This window comes from Tiliqua scincoides, chromosome 8 (assembly GCF_035046505.1).
Source record: "Tiliqua scincoides isolate rTilSci1 chromosome 8, rTilSci1.hap2, whole genome shotgun sequence".
In the NCBI taxonomy this organism is placed as follows: Eukaryota; Metazoa; Chordata; class Lepidosauria; order Squamata; family Scincidae; genus Tiliqua; species Tiliqua scincoides.
This window is the reverse complement of record NC_089828.1, coordinates 45,565,229-45,588,275: the sequence shown is the minus strand read 5'-3', so window position 1 is coordinate 45,588,275 and position 23,047 is coordinate 45,565,229. Positions and strand designations below refer to the sequence as shown.

At 45.4% G+C, this 23,047-nt stretch overlaps 1 protein-coding gene across 2 annotated transcripts in view; it reads right to left on the bottom strand.

Moving 5' to 3' along the window:
• Positions 1 to 23,047, bottom strand: part of SSH2 (slingshot protein phosphatase 2) — a 127,619-nt gene that overhangs the window by 56,074 nt on the left and 48,498 nt on the right. Inside the window, exon 2 of one of the 2 annotated variants that reach the window (XM_066635129.1) lies at positions 20,807 to 20,850. In XM_066635129.1, coding sequence (XP_066491226.1) covers positions 20,807 to 20,850 — 44 coding nt within the window. Of the gene's footprint in view, positions 1 to 12,851; positions 13,213 to 20,806; positions 20,851 to 23,047 lie in introns of those variants that run through there. The other variant, XM_066635128.1, reaches the window with a different exon arrangement.

The following is a 23,047-nucleotide window of genomic DNA, read 5'->3' as shown; positions in this document are numbered from 1 at the left end:
CATAAATCCATACACACGCACTATGCACCCCATTTTCCCCCTCCAATGGCTTTTCATGCAGATCTGGTCATTCTCCTCTTTCCCTAGTCCCAGCATCAGAAATTGCCATTCTGCAGGCAGAACCGAGGCATTAGGTTCCGCCAGGCACTAGAAATCAGTGATGTCACTAGAGGATTATGACATCATCTGGCAAACACTTCTCAGGCTCCAGGTACTAGTGCCTATCCCTTGTGGAATGCACTATCTAGAGCAGTGATTTTCAACCAGTGTGCTGTAGCACACTGGTTTGCTACGAATGATCCACAGATGTGCTGCAGGAGTTTGGGGGAGGGTCATTTATTAGTAGGGCCATTGGGAGACGTGAGCCCCCCACTGGCAGTGTGGTCTGCCTTAATTGTCAAAAGACTGATGTTAGCACCTTATCAGGGTGCCGTGAGATGAAAAGGGTTGAAAATCACTAATCTAGAGCAGTGTTTCTCAAACTGTGGGTCGGGATCCACTAGGTGGGTTACGAGCCAATTTCAGGTGGGTCCCCATTCATTTCAATTTTTTATTTTTCATATATTAGACTTGATGCTACGGCATTTGGGGAAACGTTACAGACCTGTACTAAAGACCTATACTTTTAACAAGCTACTATGTATAGTCTTTTAACAATGACAGTAAATGGGACTTACTCCTGGGTGATTGCAGGTAGGAATGTAGCCTAGGATTGTTAAAAAATTTCCTGCCTGATGATGTCACTTCCGGTCATGACATCATTTCCGGTGGGCCCTGACATATTCTCATTCTAAAAAATGGGTCCCGCTGCTAAATGTGTGAGAACCACTGATCTAGAGAAATGAAAAACCACAGCAACATGTTGCCTGGCAAGGGAAATGGACTGCAGAGAGAACTGTATATGTGCCTTTAAGGTACCTGGGTTGCTTCATAGGTGTTTACACAGGACTTGGGGACATTCTGAAGCGACTTGGAAACCATGTCAAATCCCATAAATGCAGGATGACAGACCAGAAAGTTGCAAGAAACAATCAAGAGTAGGCCATATACCAATGATTGTCACAGAATCATAGGATGTTAGGGTTGGAACTTATATTAGAGGTCATCTAGACCAACCCCCTATTCAGTACAGGTGCCTATAGCCATCCAGACTCTGCATGAAAACCTCCAATGAGGGAGAGGCCACAACTGCATAAGGCAGACTGTTCAAAGTGCGGGACATCTTGAACAGCTAAGAAATTTTTCCTCATGTCTAGCCTAAATCTACTTTCCTACAGTTTCAGGGACGTTTGTGGTAGAGGAATTGACACACATAAAAATTGCTGAGACAGGAAAAGGCAGCTGACTCTGTAAGCCTGTTTTCCACGTGAGAAGGAGAAAGATCCAAAAAGTCTCATATTACAATGATTAGGTCAAATGATCATTGCTGGAAAATATAATTTGGTGAGGGGGTTGATAAGTTATTAGATCTTCCCTTTAAGTACCTTTTGTTTACAAATCTTCAGTCCCCAGGGTTCAATGGGGAGAACAAATAACAATTAAACTGATTAGTATGATAGTTAAATGCCTTTCCCTACATTTAACTCCTCTGGAAATGGCACTTCTCTCAAAATACTTAATTTTGCTGCAGGAATGCAATGAAGTACAATCACTTGGGTTACAGTGCAGGTCACAACCCACCACTGGCGTAGCCCCTTTTTCCTTCCAGAAGATCAGGGAGAATCTGTGATTCCAAGGATCTTCTCTGTTCTTCTCTCACATAGCCTGCTTATATCCTAAAAACAAGCCCGCTTTGAATGGCTGGACTAGAACTCAGATATGCACAAAGAATGCAAAAATCCACTGCTGAGCAAACAGGAGTCAGGCTATGTTGTGGCAACAGCAGGAAGGCAACATAAGTGAGGCAAGTTCAGAGCCAAGGTTGGCCTGCAAGCTCCAACTGGAGTGAAAGCAGCACAGGTGGAGGCCAAGAATAGAAAGACGATTTTTACATAAGAAGGGCAGGAGCAGCAGCCTTAAGCCTGGGTGTGCAGTTACAGTGGTCAAGTGCTGTCTTGTAACAGGCAGGGAAGATTTCAAACTCATTCAGATGGAGCCAGTAGCCAAAAGTCTCAAGGAACAAAGATTCGACAGAAATTTGTATGGAAGTGCACACAATTCCCACAGCAGCTTCTTTCAGAACGCCAAAAACCTTAGAGTTAAGTCCACTTAGAAACAGTCAGATTAGGAAAAAACACACACACACAACCAAGTTTCTAGCCCATGTGACTGCCAAGAAACATTTGACAACAGTGCAAGTTCAGAAGTACCCAGTGGGATACATAGGAACGGAGGAAGAGTACAGGCCACTGGACAAAGATTCCAGTTAAAATCAGTAGATCACCACAATTTTGGTTATCATGGCAGGGGGACTGGCATCCTTTGATGAAGGTTATAAGCAAACTTTGGTCTCACACAGTAGGGACGCTCTGGTCACCTGTGCTTACTGCAGTTTAATCAGGTGCTTTCCTCTCCTGCTCCAGAGGAGGACAGGGAAGCATGGGGGGCAGCTTTATAGAGACATTAACAACTGAGGCTTGACAACCAAAGCCAGAGCACAGTATACTAGGTAAAAAACTGTCCACCTGCCTACAAACCGTTTCTTTCCCCTCCCTACAAGCCATTGGCTGGGCTGCTGTGAAGGCACAGAATGTTCACAAACACTTTATTGCTGAGGAAGCATTGAATCACCAAGTGTTGAAAGCTCAGCCAGGCAACTGTGAGCCAAGAGGAAGATGATTTGGGTGGGAGGAGCCTCACACAAGGCCTAGAGGCAGGAGGGGCTGTTTGCTGTAAGGCAGGGAATGGAGGGGGGAATCCAGGGCTAAAAGAAGTTCAGCACTACAGGTCGGATAAACAGGAGCACAGAAGCTAGAAAGGTTGAGTTCCGCAGATTACTTCAAAACCATCAGCCAAATCTACAACTGCAGGTCTTTAGAAACATGGCATCACTAATTTGAGTTTCCAAATTAAGTTGTTTCAAGACATTCAGGGTAAGCTTATTGCTTATGCTGGTCTTGAACCAGCAGCCTTGAGAGAAAACAGTATGCATGCTACTGCTTCCCTGTGCCATGTCCTCTGCTCGGGAACGCAGAGATGCTCGGGTCTTGATGGGGCATATTTCCCTCTCGGGGGGGGGGAGATTTTGCAGCACACCTTTGTGTAATTTTTAGTGGGCAGACTCTCTGAAGGATAGTAAAACAGGAAATGGGGGGATGCAGAAGAAGCAAGAGCTAGAAATAGAAAATTCCCAGATTAATGATTGACAGAGTGCTGGTTGCTCAATGTGCTTAACATCATTATGATGAGGTAATGAGAAAAAGCATCAAGGAGAGTAACCAATGAGCAACTCTAGAAGGCCCAACACCGTCTCTCTTTCAAACAGTGAGGGTGTCCTGCCAGCTGGGAAGGGCAGGAAGTGATAGCACAATCAGGCTCCTACCATGGGCAAGGAGAGGGAGAAAAAGAAGAGACAAAGGTCAGAGAAGGGGAAGAAAAAGAACCAGACAGGGTGGCACAAACAGGCAGGATGGAGAGATATAGGCTTAACTCATTCAGAAATAATCCTCAGCAGCTGAGAAGCACATCTCACCCTGGAATAGCTACCAGTTGTAAATTGAAAGTACAGACCTAGTGCCATTACTCAAGGAGAGATGCAGCAGAACAAATTTCTAAGGATAGGCAATTCTGCTGTGTCTGCATTAGAATCTAAATCAGCCCCAAGTCAGAGATGTGGCAGAATTATCCATCCTTAGATTAGGAGGCTGCCAGAGCAGCAACTCATGTAGGGATGCAGTGGGCAGCTTTCCCCCATAGGTGTGTACTTTGGGCATACAGGGTTGTTGAAATATTAATGTATTTCTTGTGGAACACAAAGCAATCTTACCAGATTGTCCCAACCTATAGTCTGAGAATTACTACTGTTTAATACTGCAAGGCTCAAGCACATGCAACTCTTTCAAAATCACAGCTGCATCCCTCACAAATTTTGCAAGCCCTGAGTCTTTCAAACAAACTGCTCTCCTGTTGTCAAGTTCTGCCCCCTCATCATGAGAGCTAGAAACTTTTCTCCCCCTAGCCGAGAAGGTTGTCAGGCACACAACCTGTGGGTTGTACACTGCCCACCCTGGCCAAAGATCAATCCAGCTGCAAAAAAGAACAAGAGTCTTCTGTGGCTGCTGCCTACAGAAACATAACTGTAACTGGAAAGCTATGCTGGCATGTTCATCCACCCTTAGATGTTTGCAGCCTGTCTGCCTTCTAATAAGCTCAATCGCTACTTTTCTTTTTGGTTTTCTTACTTTGACAGTGTTTATTCCTCATAATTCAAAAAGTCAAAATATACAACACTGCAAACGACAACCACCTGAAACAAGTTTCAGTTAACTTCAGTGAAAGCCAGGGTGGTGCAGTGGTTCAGAAGTTGAACTCGGACCTGAAAGATCCAGATTCAAATCCCTGCTCAACCATGAAGCTCCCTGAATGACCTTGAACTCTATGAACTATCTCTCAGCCTAACCTACTTCACAGGGTTGTTGTGAGGACAAAAGAGAGGAAGGAACTTTGTGCACTCCCCTGAGTTCCTTGGAGGAAGGATAATACAAAATTGTGAAAAATAAAATAAACTTCCTTTGCTCAGTGCCTATCGCTCCTCTTCTGCTCTAACCCCACACGAGTCAAGCAAAGGGGAAAAAAAAAAGATGCAACAAAAAAGTCTTAAAATTCAATCTCCAAGCAAGCTAGGGAGGAGTGACATTTACAATGTCTGGAGTCTTGGCTCCCATAAAAACCATCATCTTGGGTCAGACGAAAAGTTCAGCATTGTCTTCCAACAGCAGCTATCCAATCACTTTTGAGAGGTTGACAAGCAGTACATGATGGTCCGAGTCCTCCACCACAGCCTGCCCACCAGCAACCAGTATTCAGAAGTACACTGTTTCTGAATATGGAGGCTCCATATATGTCAAGATGTGATCCAAATCCAGAAAGGATGGACTTTCTTAAAGAGTTTATATTTTGTGACAAAGGACCTATCCAGAAAAAAAAAATACATATGAGGAAATTGACCAGGAAACATCCCTCCCAACAAATTAAGGGGAAACAAAAATGACTGGGCACTTTTTGCTCCTGAAATTCCTTTCCAGGTAGAAAACAAATCTAATGCACAGTTGAAAACTTTGCGTCTTGTAACAGAAATGGATTAACAGAACAACCGGTAAGTAAATCAAAGTACACACTGTGTACTTGAAACTTAAGAGGAGATTTTTAATTTTGATAAAAAGGTTCTACCTGTTCAGGAGTAAATGCTGGTGCAACATTTTGCTTGCATATCCACCCCCCCCTCCCAGACAGCAAACATACATTGTATGACTTAAGCCTTGTCCAGAAGTTGCTGTTGTCACAGCTAACCTAATGCCACTGAGCTGGGGGGGGGGAACCAAAGGAAAGAGTTACCAACTAGAACAGAAATTTCATGCAATGGTCTCTCTCAGGCGTGTTGTGCAGGCTGATTCTTATCAATGACTTGCGGCCTAGTGAGCAACAGCACAGAGTGGAGCATCAGTGTGGTCAAGAGAATGGGCACTTTCAAGAGGCCCAGGCATAACATCCGAAGGACTGATCCACATGTTACACAGCAGACAATAAAGGTATACACCAGCATCTGCAACACAATCAAGTGTAAAGGGGAAGTGTGGATCATATAGTTGACATAATCCAGGAAGTCCCCAATCAGCCATAGCTCCCTTGCACACACACACCCTAGCTTTAAATATGCACACCTCCACTTCACGTTCTGTTTACTACCATCATAGCTACTAGCTATTGATAAGAGGAAAAACTTAAGAAGAGCCCTGCCAGATCAGGACAAAAGCAAATAATATCAGGCATTCTGTCTCTAAGAGCAGCCAGCTGCCTCTGAGAAGCTCACAAGCTGGATGCTAAGGTGATGGATGGCCTTCTCCAGCATCTATCATATACTTCCTGGCAAACAAGAAGGTTCCATTTTGCTAGCAAGCATCAGTAAACATGCAGCAAATCCATTTGCTGTACAAAGTGTAAATGGCCTGAAAAAGCGTACCTCTGGAAGGGCCCTTAATTTCACTTCCATGGACAGGAAAGCTGAGGCCAACACATTTCAGAAGCAACCCTATGAACAACAGACGCAGACAACCGTGGTGATTAGAAACCCAAAAGGAGAAGGCCCAGACAAGCAAGCCAAAGGGGATCTGGAGCTATCTGCGGAAATAACCACAGGTTTCTGACTCAGCCAAGCTTGCTAAGCATTAATCTTTTATGGTGGTAGTAAAACGTAACATGCCAAATGGAAGCTCTGAATGTTTGCACAGTCTGATGCCAACCAAGTTGTCCTTTCTTTTGAGGAGCGTGGGTTTTCAGCTGGCACAATGTTCATCCAGAATGCTCCAATTCCTACTTAATGCAATAATTTTCTTGCAAGAGAAGACCAAGGTGAGCTCAACAAGCCCAGTGTTCTGTCTCCAGTGGAGTCAAGCCAGATGCTTCTCAGCAGCTCATAAGTAGAACAGGAAAAGGGATGGCCCTCCTCACTACCTTCTACTTCCTCCAAAATGCCATGTGTGAGGGGGCAACATGCACAGTCCTCTAAATGCCCTGAATCACCACTGAATATTGCATAAGATTCTGGGAAGCATTCTAAGACATACACCCAGTTTGCAGAGGAACCTAGCTGTAAACCAGTGTCTCACTGTCATCCTGTGTGAACTCACACAGGAACAGGAAAAGCTGAATTTTGCTAACTGTCTCCTGGAGAAGTTTGCCTGTAGTACAGCTCTTTTTCTCTGAGAGATGCCAGGGGCCTTGGTATCATTAGAAAAGCCACAGTCTATAGGAAGGCAATGTGTGGCAGAACCTCCTCCTCCCCTAAACTGCAAAATCTTCACCCAGACTTTGCATTAACTGACTTTTTTCACCAAATGCTTCTTTAATCATTTGTGAATATAATTCTCTGGTGTTATTTTGAATCCCCAAAGGATGAGAAGTATAACCCCCTTTAATTTAGAAAGCATGTTAGCAAGTTCATGGAGTCTGAAAGTCATTGAAGGTACAAATCTGCAAGAAAGGTGTTTGATTTTGCAAAGCAAAATAAGAAAAATGTCATTCTCAAATGCTTTTTTGGCAGCTGCCATGAGAACCAATTTGACTTAAAAACAGACTAGAAATTTAAGAGACCTTTTTGCAAAGGCAGAAATATTTAGTGGAAGAGGAAAACACACAACTCTCTCTTTAAAAAAGGGAAGCAAAATCAAAATAACTTTACAACACACAAAACCAGAAACCTTCCATTGTCTCACGCTTCTGCTGCCACAACATCCACAGCAAGAGAGCCTCAGCAAGATACAAATGCAAGAAAATGAGCCAGTCTGCTAATCGCTTGTTTATGAACTGTGGAGAATGCAGCAAAACCACCTCTGATAACCACAGTTATCTTCCATTTCCAGAGAAGGAAAGGCTGGTCCCACACCCTGCTTCTACGCAGGGGATCTGCACTCTCTGTACCTTTGCTATCAGGATTTTCCAATGCCCCTAAAGCAGGAACACTCAGCAGCTCACTCCCAGCCGACAAGTTCTGGCTAAGTGCATGGTGCAGCCACTGGTTCTTGTAGCAGCAAGACTCAGAGATCACATAACTTACTTCACGGGGCAAAGCAAGCTCAGCCCTTTTGTGCCTAAAAAAAAGTGACTTGCGAGTGAGGAAGACATGGTACAGGCTAGCTCATGAGGAAGCTGCTTGAACCATTGACTAATGAGGCTATACTGCATCTCCAAAACTAGACGTGATAGGGCAAAACGGATGCCATTTTTGGAATCGGCACCCCAAGTTTACGAAGGAATTGGTGTAACATTTAAGGAAGCAAAATGTGTGTTGGCCTGTGTAATCTATCATATTTATTATAATGCCCCCTTGTTTCTGGTTCCATCACATTTTGTCCTCATTCAAATTTCTCTCGCAACCATGAGAGCCAGATCAGAGAGATGGGTCTCACAGCACGCCACTGAAGTCGGGTTCAGAGGTATCCAGATTCATAGCCACTTAAGCTACCTGGCTACCTAAACTTGTCAATGGTTTGTAGTTTTGAAGTTGCACAGCAACAGTTTATGAAGAACTAGTACATAAGAACATTAAAAGCAGACCAAGGATTAATCTAGTCTAGCATTTGGTTTAAACCAGATGCCACTGAAAACCCCAGGAGCAGTGCATGGAGGTCATGGCTGGAGCACCTTCCTTGCACAGAAGGGCTACATTGTTCAGGGTTTTTAGCTGGGGAAAAAGGCAATTAAGGGGAGGGAACATGACTGAGGCTTATGGAATTATGCATAGTGTGTGTGGGGGGGAAGAACTTTTCTCCCTCTCTCACAATATTAGAACCAGAGGTTGAAAGATTGTCGGGAGATTTAGGACAGACAAAAGGAGGTGCATCTTAGCAGAATGCATAAATACGCTGGAGAATTTATGGCCATAAGATGCGGTGATGGTGCCTAGCTTGGTTGACTTCAAAAGGGGATTAGTCAAATTCATGGAGGACAAGTCTTTCAGTCACAATGGGTATGGGCTTCCTCAGAGTTCACTGGTAATATACTGCTGAACATCAGTTGCAGAGGAGCGACAACAGAAAAGACGTGTGCCTTTCTCTTCTGCTTGTGTGCTTCCCAGAGGCATCCGATGGACCTTTGTGGGATGCTGGACTAGATGGGCTTTGGTCAGATCCAGCAGGACTTTTCTTATGGTCATGAAAGTTCTGCTTAGCTGGTGTGGTCAATAGCTGTGAAAAAGATCCATCCATGCATGAATTTGTGCAACCCTTGTTTAAAGTCACCTAGCCTAGTGACCATAATTGCCACCTCTGGGTGCAATGAATTCCACATGTTCACTGTGCAAAGAAGTAGCTTGTTCTCTCTTTCCTGAACTTACTGTTGATTTCTTTCATAGGGTGATCCAGAGTTCTAGTGCTATCATGGGTGAGGTGGGGGGAAACATCTATTGGGGGGGGGAAAACAGTAACTGCTGCTCACAAATCTTACAGGTTTCTTGGCATCACATTCAGTCCACCATATTTTTGATTGGCTGCTTGCTGGTGTCTCTTTTTTTAGATTGTGCCCTTGGGGTCAAGGAACCTTTTTCATTTATTTTGCTATGTAAACTGCTTTGTAAACGTTTTTAGCTGTCAAGCAGAATAATAATAATAATATCCTCCTCCACACATACACACACAAATCCCGAACAAGCTGTTCTGCTTGTGGGCTGGCTGCTGCTGAAGACCAAGTAAAGGACTAAGACTGCAATCCTAAATACACATACCTGGGAGTAAGTTCGAATGAACTCAATGAGACCTACTTCTGAGTAGACAGCAATAGGATTGCACTGTAAATGGACCTTTGACCTGATCTGGTCAGGTAGCTCTTGCGTACCTGTACAAAGAATTCCTTTGGCAAAAGTTAGTGGCAACTTTTCAGCCTAGACTAGAAGCACAGTGACCAATTAATAATAAGCCATTCAGGTCAAGGACACAACACTTGGAAAGGACTTATTAAAACCTACTATGCTAAGTAACGGTGGTTCTAGAGTCAGGCTGAATACACAAGACAAAACCTCATACCTCTTTTGTGCATGGATACTGCAACAAGTTCAAAAGGGAACACCAACCCAGTCACGGGACATGTGGAGGATGGCTGCTTCCTGGGGCTCCAACATACTTCTCTGCCTAGCTCCATGTAAAGATACCCTTTTGGGCTACATGGATGTTCATCTTGAATTAAGTCCCACTGAATCTAGCAGAACTTATTGTCCTTGAAGAGACAAAAAGGTGGGATATATATTCCCCCAATAAGCAAAGCAAACATGCAAAGAACTATCCTGGGCTGCTAATCTCTTACCCTGGGATACCATCCTGATTTGATTCATGCTCTGATGCGTGGATTAAATTGCATTTACTTCATATTTTTAATTGTTTTTAACTTCTGTCTGAAAGCCACTCTTGGAAGTTTTATTCAGAATGAAGTCAGGAGTATTGAAATGTTTTATTTAATACAAACAAACCATGCTTGGGCAAGTTGATCTCTCTCAGCCTAACCCATTTCACAGGGCTGTGCATGCTGTTGTGAATTCCTGAGAAGAATGGGGAGATATAAACACAATTAATCAACTGTCTCTAAACTAGTGATGAATTCTTGGATTTTCCTACTGTTAACAAAGGCTAAACCTCTTGGGCATCTCCAGTTTGGACCCAAACTTTTAACTCAGCATTGCAATTAAGTCCACCAAAGTTTAGCCCACAACATTTTTCACATGCCACATACCTGTACTTATTTGTAATAAATATTTATGGTTTGAAATTCTCAAAAACTTAACTGTCCAATCACCTAGAGGGGATTCCTCTTACCACAGATAACCAGCCTTGTACATGCTCTGCTTAACCAGTCGTGCCCTTTCAAAGTGCTGGATTCTCATCATGGACTCCCTGCATTTACCTCCTGCTGAGTCCAAGAGTGTCTAGAGCCAGGATAGGCCCAAGGTCTCCTGGCACCTCAGGCAGCATACCAAATGCCACCTCCAGTAGTAGGTCACTTGCTGCCTCTGCTGCTGCTTGTCCACCCCCCACTCTCCAAATTTGAAAACAAAGAGGGCAACAGAACAGAGGAACTGTGGCAGAGTAGTCACAGACACTCTAGTCCCCCACTCTCCTCTACCTACACTTCCTCTTGTTAGTGGTGTAGCTAGGGAGTGTGGGCAGCACCAGGTGATGCGCACAGGGATGGTGGTGACATCACTACTGGCCAAAAAATTTTAAATCTTGGTATTTTTGAATAATACCATCATGTCATTCAATGCATAATTTCATGTAGAACACAATAAAACAAACCATACTGAAATCTCTATTCTATCAAAGGTTATAGGCAAAAGACCAGCAAGGGTGGGGATGCATCACCATGCCCACCAGGGTACTGCCCCACCCACTGCATGGGAGGTCCATCAAACGGGTGACATGGTGGCCTCCTGCACTGCATGACACAAACCCTAATGATGCCACTGCCTCATCCACTCTGTTTCAATCTAGCTTTTCAAATCCAGGAAATGGGAGTGGGGGGAGAGGTGGTCAGACAGGGGCAGCCTCCCTTGCTGATCCAAAGTGAACACAGGCTAGTGCAGCCCTCTGCTACTCTCACCAAAGTCAGCACTAAAGACTTGCCACTCTTTCAAAACATGTCCAGATATTGCTGGGGTGCTTAATTAGTGTTTGTGTGTCCATCATTCCCCCAGATACTCCCTCAGCAAAGTATATGGATTCACAGCCTATTCTGTGCCCTTGCCTACTAAGTTAGTGGGCCTGATCTCCAAAATTAGAGCCCCTGGGTCACAATCTTTGAAGGCCTCTGACCTTCTCAATCAGCCAGCTGTTGAAGGGTGCAGCACAGGCACTTAACCATCTGGATCCTACTCAGCAGAATACCTGGTACATCATTTAATCAAGTCCTGCAGTGGCCAATTTTATTTTTGGAAAGATGCAGGAGCCTTTAGCAGCTTTAGCACAACAGGCAAAAATGCAACACATGCTGCTTTTTCCTGGAATGCAAAGTATCTATTGAACTTCTATGTTTCCTGCAAAAGACATGTGGCATAGGGAAGAGGTGGATGATACACAGTTCTAAAAATTCAGATGGCTGTATAGTGGTAGCATTTCACCTTAGTGTTTATCAGTAAAATTTAAGCATTTGATTTTTAAACACAAATACTACATTTTACTCTATGCCTGCATGGGACAACTGGAGGCCAGAAGTGAGAACAAACCAGGAAGATCCATTCCAAAATGTTGTTGGTTCTTGAAAGAGAGAACCTCTATGATTGTAAAAATCCTCTTGAGGGATTTAGAAACGCCTGCCTATGTATGCCTTGAATAAAGTCAGAGGTGTAATCCGATGACCAGAAAGGTGGTATATAAATACCTAGTTATTATTATTATTATTTTAAACTATGGCTACTCTCAGCAAGGGTTCCCACCATCCACCCTGCAACTTCATCAAGGGTTTATTCGCCACCAGCAAAACCAGAAATGCAGCCATTTATCTACTGGTAGCTAAGGACAAATTAAACGCCTGCCCCTGAAACAACAAAGAATGTTTCAGGAAAAGTAGCAAAGTCAGACCAGAGACTACCATTCCGCAGAAGGCCAAGCTGGCACTGACCCCTTCTTGAATATCCTGAGCTTACTTGAATATTTTGCCAACTGAATTCTGGCAGCAGGCGACAGCAGAAAGGGCAGACAGGCAGGCAAAGGGTACAAGGGGTGAATAGGAGTCAATGCAGTTACACTTACTTGGTACACGGAGGAATCGCCTCCGTTTTGCTCCCCCCGCCCGGAATGACTTCGCAGGGGAGGGATCCCTTGCGCGCCCGGGGGAGGCTCCCTGCAAAACATGGTGCTTTGCCCCCCTCTAGCTACGCCACTGGAGGCAGCAGGCAGAAGGGAGAGGCGGCGACCCGCCTCTTCCCTCTCCCGAAACGCCGGAGTTCTCTCTCCCTTCGCCTCCTCTGACTCCTTCCTTCACCTGAGCTGACTCCTTGGGCAGGCAGGAGCGGGGGGGGGGGAGAACCTGGACTCCACGCGGTTCCCCAGCTGCCCTCCCCGGCGCTGCCACTGGGGATGGAGGCAGGAGGACCCCGGAGAGGGGATCGGCGAGGGGAAGAGCCCCCCCAGGCCAGGGGGCCGCGCCAGGGGCAGATCCTCGGAGAGCGGCGCCTAAGCCCCGTGCGTAAAACTTCCCACCCGGGCACTCACAGCTGGTTGATGGCGTTCTGCGAGATGACCGCGTTGTCGGAGAAGTAGGGGATCATCTCGGGGGGCCGGCGGCGGCGGGGGGGCCAGCGGCGGCAGCAGCAGCAGCCACCCCCGCCTTCTTGTCCCCGACGGAGCCCGCGTAGGGTCATGGGGGGCTGCCGCCTGCGCGCCGCATGGCCAGGGCACAAGGGAACCGGGACACAGGCGAGGAGGGGTGGCGAGCAGAGTAGCGCGGCAGCGGGCGGGCGGCAGCGGCCGGCCGAACTGCTCTTCCTGCGGCGGCCCGACGCCTTCTGCGCCTCCAGCGCCCTCCCCGTGGCCGGCCGGGCGCCGCGCAGTGCAGTGCGCAAGAGCGAGCCTGCCCAGCCTCGCTGCCTTTGGGCCGGCCGGCAGGAGGGGAGGAGGATGCCCCCTGGTTCCATGCCGCCGCCACGCCGCCCAGAGCCCGCCCTCTCCATCCCCTCCGGGCCGCCCCTTTCGCCCCTCCCCCCGGGCTGGCCCGCCACACACGAGCCCTCTTCAAAGGGGCCCCGAGTCCCAGCACCGCCTCCCAAAGGGAACCTCCGCTGGGGGACAGGGAGGGAGAGAGGGAGCAGCAGGGCAAGAGCAGCGCTGTAGGACTGCAAACCTAGCCACACTTTCCTGGGAGTAAGCCCCCTTGACTTTAATGGAAGTTACTTCTGAGTAGGCAGGCATAGAATTGGGCTATAACTCTACCCACAAGGTGTGTGTTGGGGGCAACTGATTTCCTGGGAGCTTCACCCCATTGCAATGTTAGGAAAGAAAGGGCTGGAAAGTTAAACTGGCATCCTGGAACTGGAGTAAAAGAGCCCAGGTGGTGGAAGAGCTTTGGCTCCACTCTTACACACACTTAACTGGGGTGCAAGCCTCATTGAGGGCCCAATCCTATCCAACTTTTCAGCACCGGTGCAGCCACAATGCAGCCCCAAGGCAAGGGAACAAATGTTCCCATACCTTGAGGAGGCCTCTATGACTGCCTGCCATCACCACAGAATGGAGTGCACGCCGCACTGGCACGGCTGCATCGGCACTGGAAAATTGGATAGGATGAGCCCTGAAACATCCGGTGAAGCAGAGGTGTAACTAAAAGTCCTAGTGCCCAGAGCAGTGAGGTATTCTGGGATATCATTGCCCTGGCGCCCCAGGGTTTCTGGTTATGCCTCTGCTTTGCCATATGTTTCAGGGCCCAATCCTATCAAATTTTCCAGTGCCAATGCACTTCTGGGTTCTCGCTGGAGGAGGTGGTGCTGGTGGCTTCACACCCCCTCTGTATGGGCAGCCTCCACAGGAGAAGGTAGGGGGGCACAAAGCTGCCAGCACCTCCTCCTGGGAGAACCCAGCAGTGACTGTCTTGCACATTGCACCCCCACCCAGTGCAGTGCCCAGGGTAGGTACCCCTCAGGCTCTACCCTAGTTACACCTCTGCACTGTAAAAGCTTGAGCTACAAATGAAGGCAGCCCTGCTTTAAATTTGGTATTTGCCCCCAACTCACTAGGCAGTTGCAACTCACCCTCTCAGTCCTATTTCTAAAACACGGGGAGGATTATTGTTACATACAAGGTTGTTGTATGGATTACAATAATACCTATGAAGCATTCTGAACACTATACAAATGCAACATAATTATGCCAGTGTCATACAACCTTTATGTGCAGGCACATTTGAAATTGTGATTGGATTTGAGATTTGACATTGTGATCCAATCACAATCACAGATTTTGAAATTGTGATCCAGATTGAGATTAGATCATCAGCATCATGATTAGATCATGCAGTGCTGATGATCTAATCTCAGCAAGGATACCTTTGCGCTGGAAAAGGATAAGGAGAGAGCAAGAGCAGGAGCATCTTCTCTGCCTTTCCTCTAAGTACGTACATTTGAGCATTTCCAGTTTCAAAAAAAAAGGTTGCCTAGTAATGACTGTGACCCAAGAGAGGTTTACACTTTATTTAAAGGCAGAAGGACTACCCCTCTTGCAAGCTGGGGTCCCCCAAATTGATTAGCAGTAGGATTATGGCAATACTTCTGGTGTTAATGTCACACAATACACTGAATTTATGGAATTCACTGTCACAAAATATAAAGGCAGTCATCAATTTAGATAGCATTTAATAAGGGGCAGGGATATATTCAGTAAACACGTATTTTTATTACAAAACACTGAACAACATTTTCTTTTCTAAAGGGAGAGAGGTTATATACTCCTTACTACGCTTCCATACTTCCCCTAGGCTGGGTCTTATTCATTCCATACTACACATTACCTACCCATTAGGCAGGATTTGAGCCCTGGAGTAATGTTTGACTGCAGAAGTTAAGCATTACTCTTGCTTCACACAAGATCTTGTTTGGATAGCCTTCCTTACAGGCTTGGTTAAAAAAAAGGGGGGGGAAGATGGTGAAAGGAATCCATCTCCTCCTTTTTCATGCAAGAGGTTGAAATCTCCCTTTTTAAAAATAAAGGAACAAACCAACCTACAGGTATTGTATTTATATTAAACCTATGGTAACTTGCCTATCAATTTTGTTAAATGCCTCTTTAAATCTGCACTCCTAGCTTTGAGAAAATCCAGAAATTATGTATTTCCCATTTGTATAAATAAGACCCAAATGCTAATATATGACAGCTGGTTCAGCTGTCTTTGGAATTGGCCAGAGCTGAATATAGGGAGCCACTTTCTATGAGTTAGAGCTTTGGTCCAGTCTGTATTTTATACTGTATTTAATGAGACTTTTCAACCTCCATATGGATCTCCACTCACTATCTACTAGCACCTGAAATGGCACACCTGGGAGATTTTTGGACATTTTCCCTATTAACAGAAAGGGAATACCCACAAGGCAGGCAGTTTGCCCATCAGAAGTTTGTATGACCCCCCCCCCCCCCACAAGTACATGGCTTCCATCTTTAGAGAAAGAATAGGCTTTGGGTAATGTATGTTTGGTAATGTAATTGGTAAGGTTTGGTTTTGTATCCATCTGGGTAAAAAAAAAGTTGTTATAGCTACTCCATAACAAAATAAAAACAATCTCACCATGCTGCTATCTGTTAATGAAGTCTCTCCTAAGCTTATAATAGAAGCCCTGAAAAGATGGCACTCTATTAAGTTGTCATCTGCAACAATATATCTTAATTTATCCAGCCAGCATCATAAAAGGCAAAACTTTATTAAGAGGCAACCCCCAAAATTGCAGCAATTAATTATTGCAGAATTGCTCACTTGAGATTTGTAAGGTTCCATATTCGGATGCAGCACCTCCAGTTAAAAGGACCTCCTGTAGCAAGCCTAGGAAAGATCTCTCCGTGCCCAGGTCTTTGGAGAGCTACCCAGTGTGGAAGAAAAAGCCTGACTGCTTATTTTTCTCTGTGTCATAAGCTCAGGCTTCCATGTTGAGAGTTAGGAACTATGAGCTGCAGTAGATGACCTCAGAAGGATCTGCTGTTGGGGGGTTAAGACTTGGACAAGGGACTGGCAGCCCAATCCTATGCATTTCTACTCAGAAGTGAGTCTCATTATAGTCAATGGGGCTTACTTGCAAGTATGTGTGGATAGGCTTGCAGCCCAAGTAACCTTTTAGTATTAATTGATACACCTTGTCTTTTGATGCTATTTAGCTGTCTATCCAGATGTCATTTATTCTTCTTCCCCATTTTGTTGCCATTACCAGTAACTTTTATTACCTTCCCATCCTCATTTATGTCCAATTTATGTCCTCTGTTGCTTTTACCTTTTGGTGTGCCTTTTGTACGCAAGCTATGCTAATTAGATCTGTGTGCAAATAAGTTCCTATTAACCATTCTAAATGATTTTGTTTATAAGAGGCCCTATACTTCTAATTGATCTTACCCTAGACCCTATAAAAATCACATTGTGCATGTAGTTCGTTAGACTTCCCACCCACATGGGGACACTGTCCAAGAGTGCTTTTGATAAACAGATCAACTTTCTTCTACAGCAGCTATAAGACCACTGTGGGCTAGATGCACCTGTAATGTTACAGAAACCTCAGTAACCCATCTCCAATTCAGTTTCATTGTCTCTATGTGACACTGGTCTCTTTGCAGCTCTGCTTCCTTGGCTTGCAAGTAGAACTTCTGAGTCCATCCCAAAGCATTTTGACATCTTATCTTTTGGTCTGAATGAGAACTATATGTGACCCTAGCCCTCCCTCCATTTGATATTGCAGCAATTGCTTTGGTTCCTTAGTAAATACAGATAGTTTTAGAAACTGAAGAATATTTCCACTTTACATCCCAGGTTGACAGGATGTGGTTCTCTGTGTTCGCTTTATCTTCAGGTCTGCCTGCATATATTACATACATTAGCTAAAAGCCTCATCAATGTGAATATTTACACATTGCTTTTCAATAAAAATATTCCCAAAGTAGTTTACATAGCAAATGGAATGAGATGGTTTCCTGTCCATCTGCCAATCTAAAAAAGAGTCCCAATCTAAAAAAGGCAAGCAAGACACCTACACATGCACACACTTGCACACAAATGAGAAAAAAGTATTGCTCGGATGAACAAGGGCAACTGCATTTGCCCCAGCTAAGCATGAACAAGAACCACCACTTTGAAACGTGCTTCTGCCCCATTAAGATTAGGGGATACCTTACCTCATGGTAATGTTCTATTTAAGAACAATGGGGACAATGATGGGCATGTTTAGGCCCCACTGCACCATGTCTCCTAGTGTGATGCTTTTCTATTCCCCCTAAGAACTCAATTACAACTTTCACCAATATATGTAAAACTCAAGGTGTACATTTGGAATGGGGACTCAACTTCCCCTAGTGACCCCCAGCCTTTGAGCAATGGCAGTCGTCACCTGACCTGGCTTCTGTTCTATGGTCATGGCTAGAGTCCTCTGGGTAACAGGAAATAAGCTTTTGTTTCCATTTTGAAGCATTAGTGAAGATTCCCCATAAACTCTCTTATATTTGCTTAGTAGCCAAGGCGTGTTGGTTAAGCAAGACCCAGAGAGAGAGAGCCAGATAATATAATCTTAATGTATGTGACTGGATCTGAAATGCTGCCTTCATAAATTATAGGCAATTTTATTGATATCCAGGGTGCTATGGGCTTTAAAGGTATATATTACAGCACTTTAGCCAAACTACATCTTATTACTACTGTTTTGGTAACAGGGTGCATCTAAAAATGGGCAAAGGTGCACCCATTTCCCATACTGAAGTTGGTATCAGGGCTGGTAGAACTGGTGAGGGCTCAGGGACTTCAGAAAGGCCAATCCCAGAGATCACTTGCCTATGTGCCTATATCCTTTGAACAGAAGTAGGACAGCCCCATTGTCACTTCCCCTCATCTCATTTGCTAAGGAAAGCCTGATCACAAACCTGGGGTGGGGGTGGGAGAGTCTATCTGGTTAGCAAGGCCCCTAAAATCTCTAGCCAGCCCTGACCTATAGCCATAACTAGAGAAGAGGGTTTCTAAATCAGTGGAAGGAAACATGGCAGTGAAAGAGGCGGTTTCCCTGCAGAGGCAGCTCAAGCAATTGGGGTCCCTTTCCGCCAAAGCAAGATGTGTTTAACTCAGGCCCCTGGAGGCCTGGGTGTAGCTTCCTGGAGACAAGCAGGGTCCAAGTGGCTTAGAAATGTCAGCAGATGTCTTGTGTTGATAAAGGGAAGCAGAAGCGAATGCAAATGAGCAGTGATAAGGAAGTTACTGAGAAGTAGGCTTTCCACCACCTCTTCTCAGGAATTGGCCTGGTACTAGACTTTGCTTACAAACTCCAGAGCATTCTTCCTTGGAGAGGAGGAAAGTCCCTTAAATCAAGACCATGGTTCCACTACCCCTATCTTAAAGCTGCAAGGTATCATGTGCAGAATTTGGTCTCCACTGAGAATTTTTCTACCACCAAGAAAAATTGTCTTAACATTTCCTTTCATCCTCTGCTGGTCACTTGCATCATAAAATTGAAAATGAACTAGAGTTCTGTAGTGCAGTAGTTGAGAACACAAGTTGTGAGCCAGGGAGGACCCACAATTCCAATTCCAAACTCAGGATTGTAGCCTCAAAGTAAGCCACTTATTCACCCTTAGCCCCATGTCTCATCTGGAATACTACTGACCAACATGTCCAGGCTCATAATAAAGGGACAGAGAAAAGATAGGTGAAGTGCTCTGAACATTTTAGAAGTGCTGCTGTTAAGAAGCAGAGAGGTCATGCAGTGTAATACCCGGAGCCTCTGGCTTGAAAATAAGAAGGCTCCAGTTCAAATGGCAGCTCCTAACTGCGGGGCTGTAGCCAGGTCAAGTAAGCAGCCCATCCCACTTGGTGAAAGGGAGTTTCTATTGTGAAGTCTGTGATAGCCAAAAGGTTCCATAATTAGCAGCTCACAGCTGGCTTCTTGTAAGTTACCCTCATTTCCTCACCCTCCCCTTAGTCTTCCCATGTTAATCATGACACACAACAGATATCTAGCACTTCTTTGTGTGCAAAGCACTTCAAGTGCATTATTTTGATTTAGTCCTTACAACTCTGGAAGGGAAGCAAGTATTATTAGCCCCCTTTTGCAGCTGGGGGTGGTGGCATGTCTAAGGCCGCCAGAGGAAGTTCTGATCCACAGCTCAGCCTGTTAGCTACACCAGCTCACAGTGGTTCTGCTGCACAGTTCCTGAAACATTAAAATGCATTCCAGTTTTATTAAACAGGCAATCTGGCCCTCCCAAGGGAAAAAATGACAGGCTTCTGAGTTTTCCACCAGCACAAGGGGGGAAAAAAAAAAGAAAGAAAGAAAAGGTTTCATTCAGATTTACAGAACAAGCTCTCAACTATGCAAAAAAATTAAAAGAATTTTTAAAGATCCCTCAGCAATTCTTTGCTTGGGCTTATCTTCCCAGCCCACCCACCCCCTCCAAGAGGAAGTCTCAGGACAGAGGTCTTCACATCAGCAGCAGCCAGTCGTTTCCCATGGCAAGGAAGCATTTAAAATATTCCAAAATTGTTATCTCTCTCGTACACTGAAGTCAGTCTCAGCCCAATGCTCAGTCATCTCACACCAAAGAGAAAAAATGCACATCAGCTTTCCCCCCTCCTGCAGCATCAAGATTTGCCATTTTGTGAAAAGGCACCAAGAAAGATGCCCGTTCTGAACTCCTGGAACAGGGTGAACTCAGAAATGGGGATAAACTTACACACATATGTAGGCCTACAAGACACACTTGCCAAAACATCCAGTGCGGTAGTGATGGAAAGATTTTATTTCTTTATTTGATTTAAAACATTTATATCCCACCTTTCCAAAAGCTCATGGCGGCTTACAATACCTGATAGATAAAATACAGCATAGGGCTCAAAAAATTTAAACATTTAAAATCTAAAACACAATTTAAAAGCTAAACTGGCACAACAAATGGTAGAACAAATCTACAGTATAACCCATAGATTTAATTCTAATTCTTGAGATAGCCTCCTGTGCCTCACCCGATGTCCAACACCCAGAGCAGCGATTTTCAACCAGTGGGCTGCGAATGGTCCACGGGTGTGCCATGGCAGTTTAGGGAAGGGTCATTTATTAACAGAGCTATTGAGGGATGTGAGCCCACCACTGGCTGTGTTGTATACCTCATCAGTGGTCAAAAACCGATGGTGTGCCCTGAAAATTGGAGTGCCTTGTTAGCATGCCGTGAGATGGAAAAGGTTGAAAATGGCTGACCTAGAGAGTGGCTGTTTCCCTTTCCCAGTTCTCCATGCACCAGGATAAGAGTTGTCTCACTTTACAACGTGCTTTGGAAAATTAGATAGACTTGTGTGTGGGGTCTCTCACCAGTTGTGACCAGTCCCAAACCGTAGCACAAAAGTGACAGGCAAAATTCTACCGCAGGATGGCAGGGGACAATGGCACTCAAACACAACCAAAACAAGTGGACACACATACAGAGGGCATGCAAATGTGCACAGCACTTACCTCCTGGGCTGGAACCGGCACTCGTCTTCCGCGCTGTCCGCCTCCTGTGTACACAAGGGGGGGGAAGAGAGAAGAAGATAAAGAAGTTAAGGAGCTTGTCAGACAGCAAACACACTAGAAGTATGGCTGGTCCCAAATATTTGGCAGAAAATGCAAATAACGCCTGTCTGCCTGCCCCACGCCAACCTAGATAGCCAATCATTTCCCCACACCCTTAGCAGAGCCCAAAGGCAGCTGACCCATGCAGGACTGGCCCCAGCTGAAGAGTTTCATCTGCTTGATGTCAAGATCAGAGTTCCATGCAGGTCTTGAGGCTTGCAAGATTGCCCCTATGGAGCTCAGAACTCTCCCCCTCTCAAGCATCTAATGCAGGGGTGCCCAAACCCCGGCCCTGGGGCCACCTGCGGCCCTCAAGGCCTCTCAATGCGGCCCTCAGGGAGCTCCCAGTCTCCAATGAGTCTCTGGCCCTCAGGAGATTTGTTGGAGCCCACACTGGCCAGATGCAACTGCTCTCAGCGTGAGGGCAACTGTTTGACCTCTCGCGTGAGCTGTGGGATGAAGGCTCCCTCCACTGCTTACTGTTTCACATCTGTGATGCAGTAGCGGCAGAAAAGGAAAGACCAGCCTTGCTTTGTGCAAGGCTTTTTATAGGCCTTGAGCTATTGCAAGACCTTCATTCATTCATATAAGTTCATCTTTAACATATTCATTTATGTAAACGTATGTAAATTTATTCAAATTTGAAATGTAAATTAATTCTTTTTTCCGGCCCCCGACACAGTGTCAGAGAGATGATGTGGCCCTCCTGCCAAAAACTTTGGACACCCCTGCTCTAATGTACCACTGCTTTTTTCCTTTCGCCTTTTTCAACTTAAAGTTCTCTCTCAGTGAACTCACTCACATGCCTAAATCAATTCTCTAGATCAATGTTCTTCAGCCTGTGGGCTGTGACCCCAATAGGGTCATGAAGCTTCATGGGGGGGGGGGGGTTGTGGCAACCTTTCAAAGCCTGTGTAAGAGAGCTTGGATCCAATCTGCCTTATTTGAACTGAGTTTTTGATAATCCTGCACAGCCTCTTCCCACTGACTTCCTCCAAAGCTCCTAAGAGCAGCCCTATTCAGACTGCTATCTCACAGAGTTGTTGTGAAAACACAAGAGGTAGGGGGAAACAGGGCGGGCAGCAACAGGGGTAGGGGTAAGCAGATTGGGTCACAGGAGAGGGCTGGATCTGCAGTGGGCCCAGTCCCATACTTTATTGAGGTTGTGGCACACACAAAAATTACCTGAAATTGCAAAGTTTTATGCCACCAAAAGAGTGACTACCAAAAGAGTAAGGAAAAATTAGGAGGTGCTCTGTTGGGGAACACAGAAAAAGAAGGAAGGAATAAGAAACAGCAAGAGGAAACCTGGTGAGAGCAGAAACCATCGCACTGAAACATCTTCAGCGCAGAAAATTAAATGAGACACATTTCTGAATGGGGATGTGGAATTTTGTCTGCACTCCAGAGTGAGCTAAATTTCATAATGAAGTTAGAACGCATTCCGCCTCAGAGAGTTTTTAAATAGACAGAGGCACAGGCTGGGGGTGGGGGGTGGAGAAGCATACACAGAAGCTTTATCTGTGAAACAGCAGAAAGTGAATTAAGCATATGTGGTTGGCGTGAGAGCCAAGAAGCTTTTCTGGGAGTTGATCAAAGCCACAGGGGCTCTGAAGCTGGCAAGGAAACATCTCAGAGGAGACAGGGCAAAAGTTCATCACAAGCTAATGCTGGGAAAGGAGGCCGCATCCTTGGGCTGAGGATCTGAGCATACACAGAGGAGGCTTACTAGATCAAACCTTAAGTAAATATTATAACAAATACAATATTTGTGCATTAACATGTTGATGCATGTTGGATCTATCATGCACCATGAGGTGGAAAAAAATGAAAGACTGAACTCAAAAACTACCCACCAACAGAATACAACTACTGCATGTCTATAGGACTCGGGTCATCCAGCCTTGCCTCAGCTCCACTGGGGGATGTGTTTTGTATCCTTCCTTCCTGGATTGGGCATACCTGGATCACCCAGTCATTCCTGATACAGAGCAGCAGCACAATTAGCCAGTCTCGAAGGAGGCCATCTGTTGCCACTCTGTGTGAGTCATTGCTCTAGGCTTGCCTTCTTCCATCAGGAGGCACACTCAGAACTGTGACTTATGAAGAAGCACAGGTGGAACTCCTCTGAGGACAGTAAGT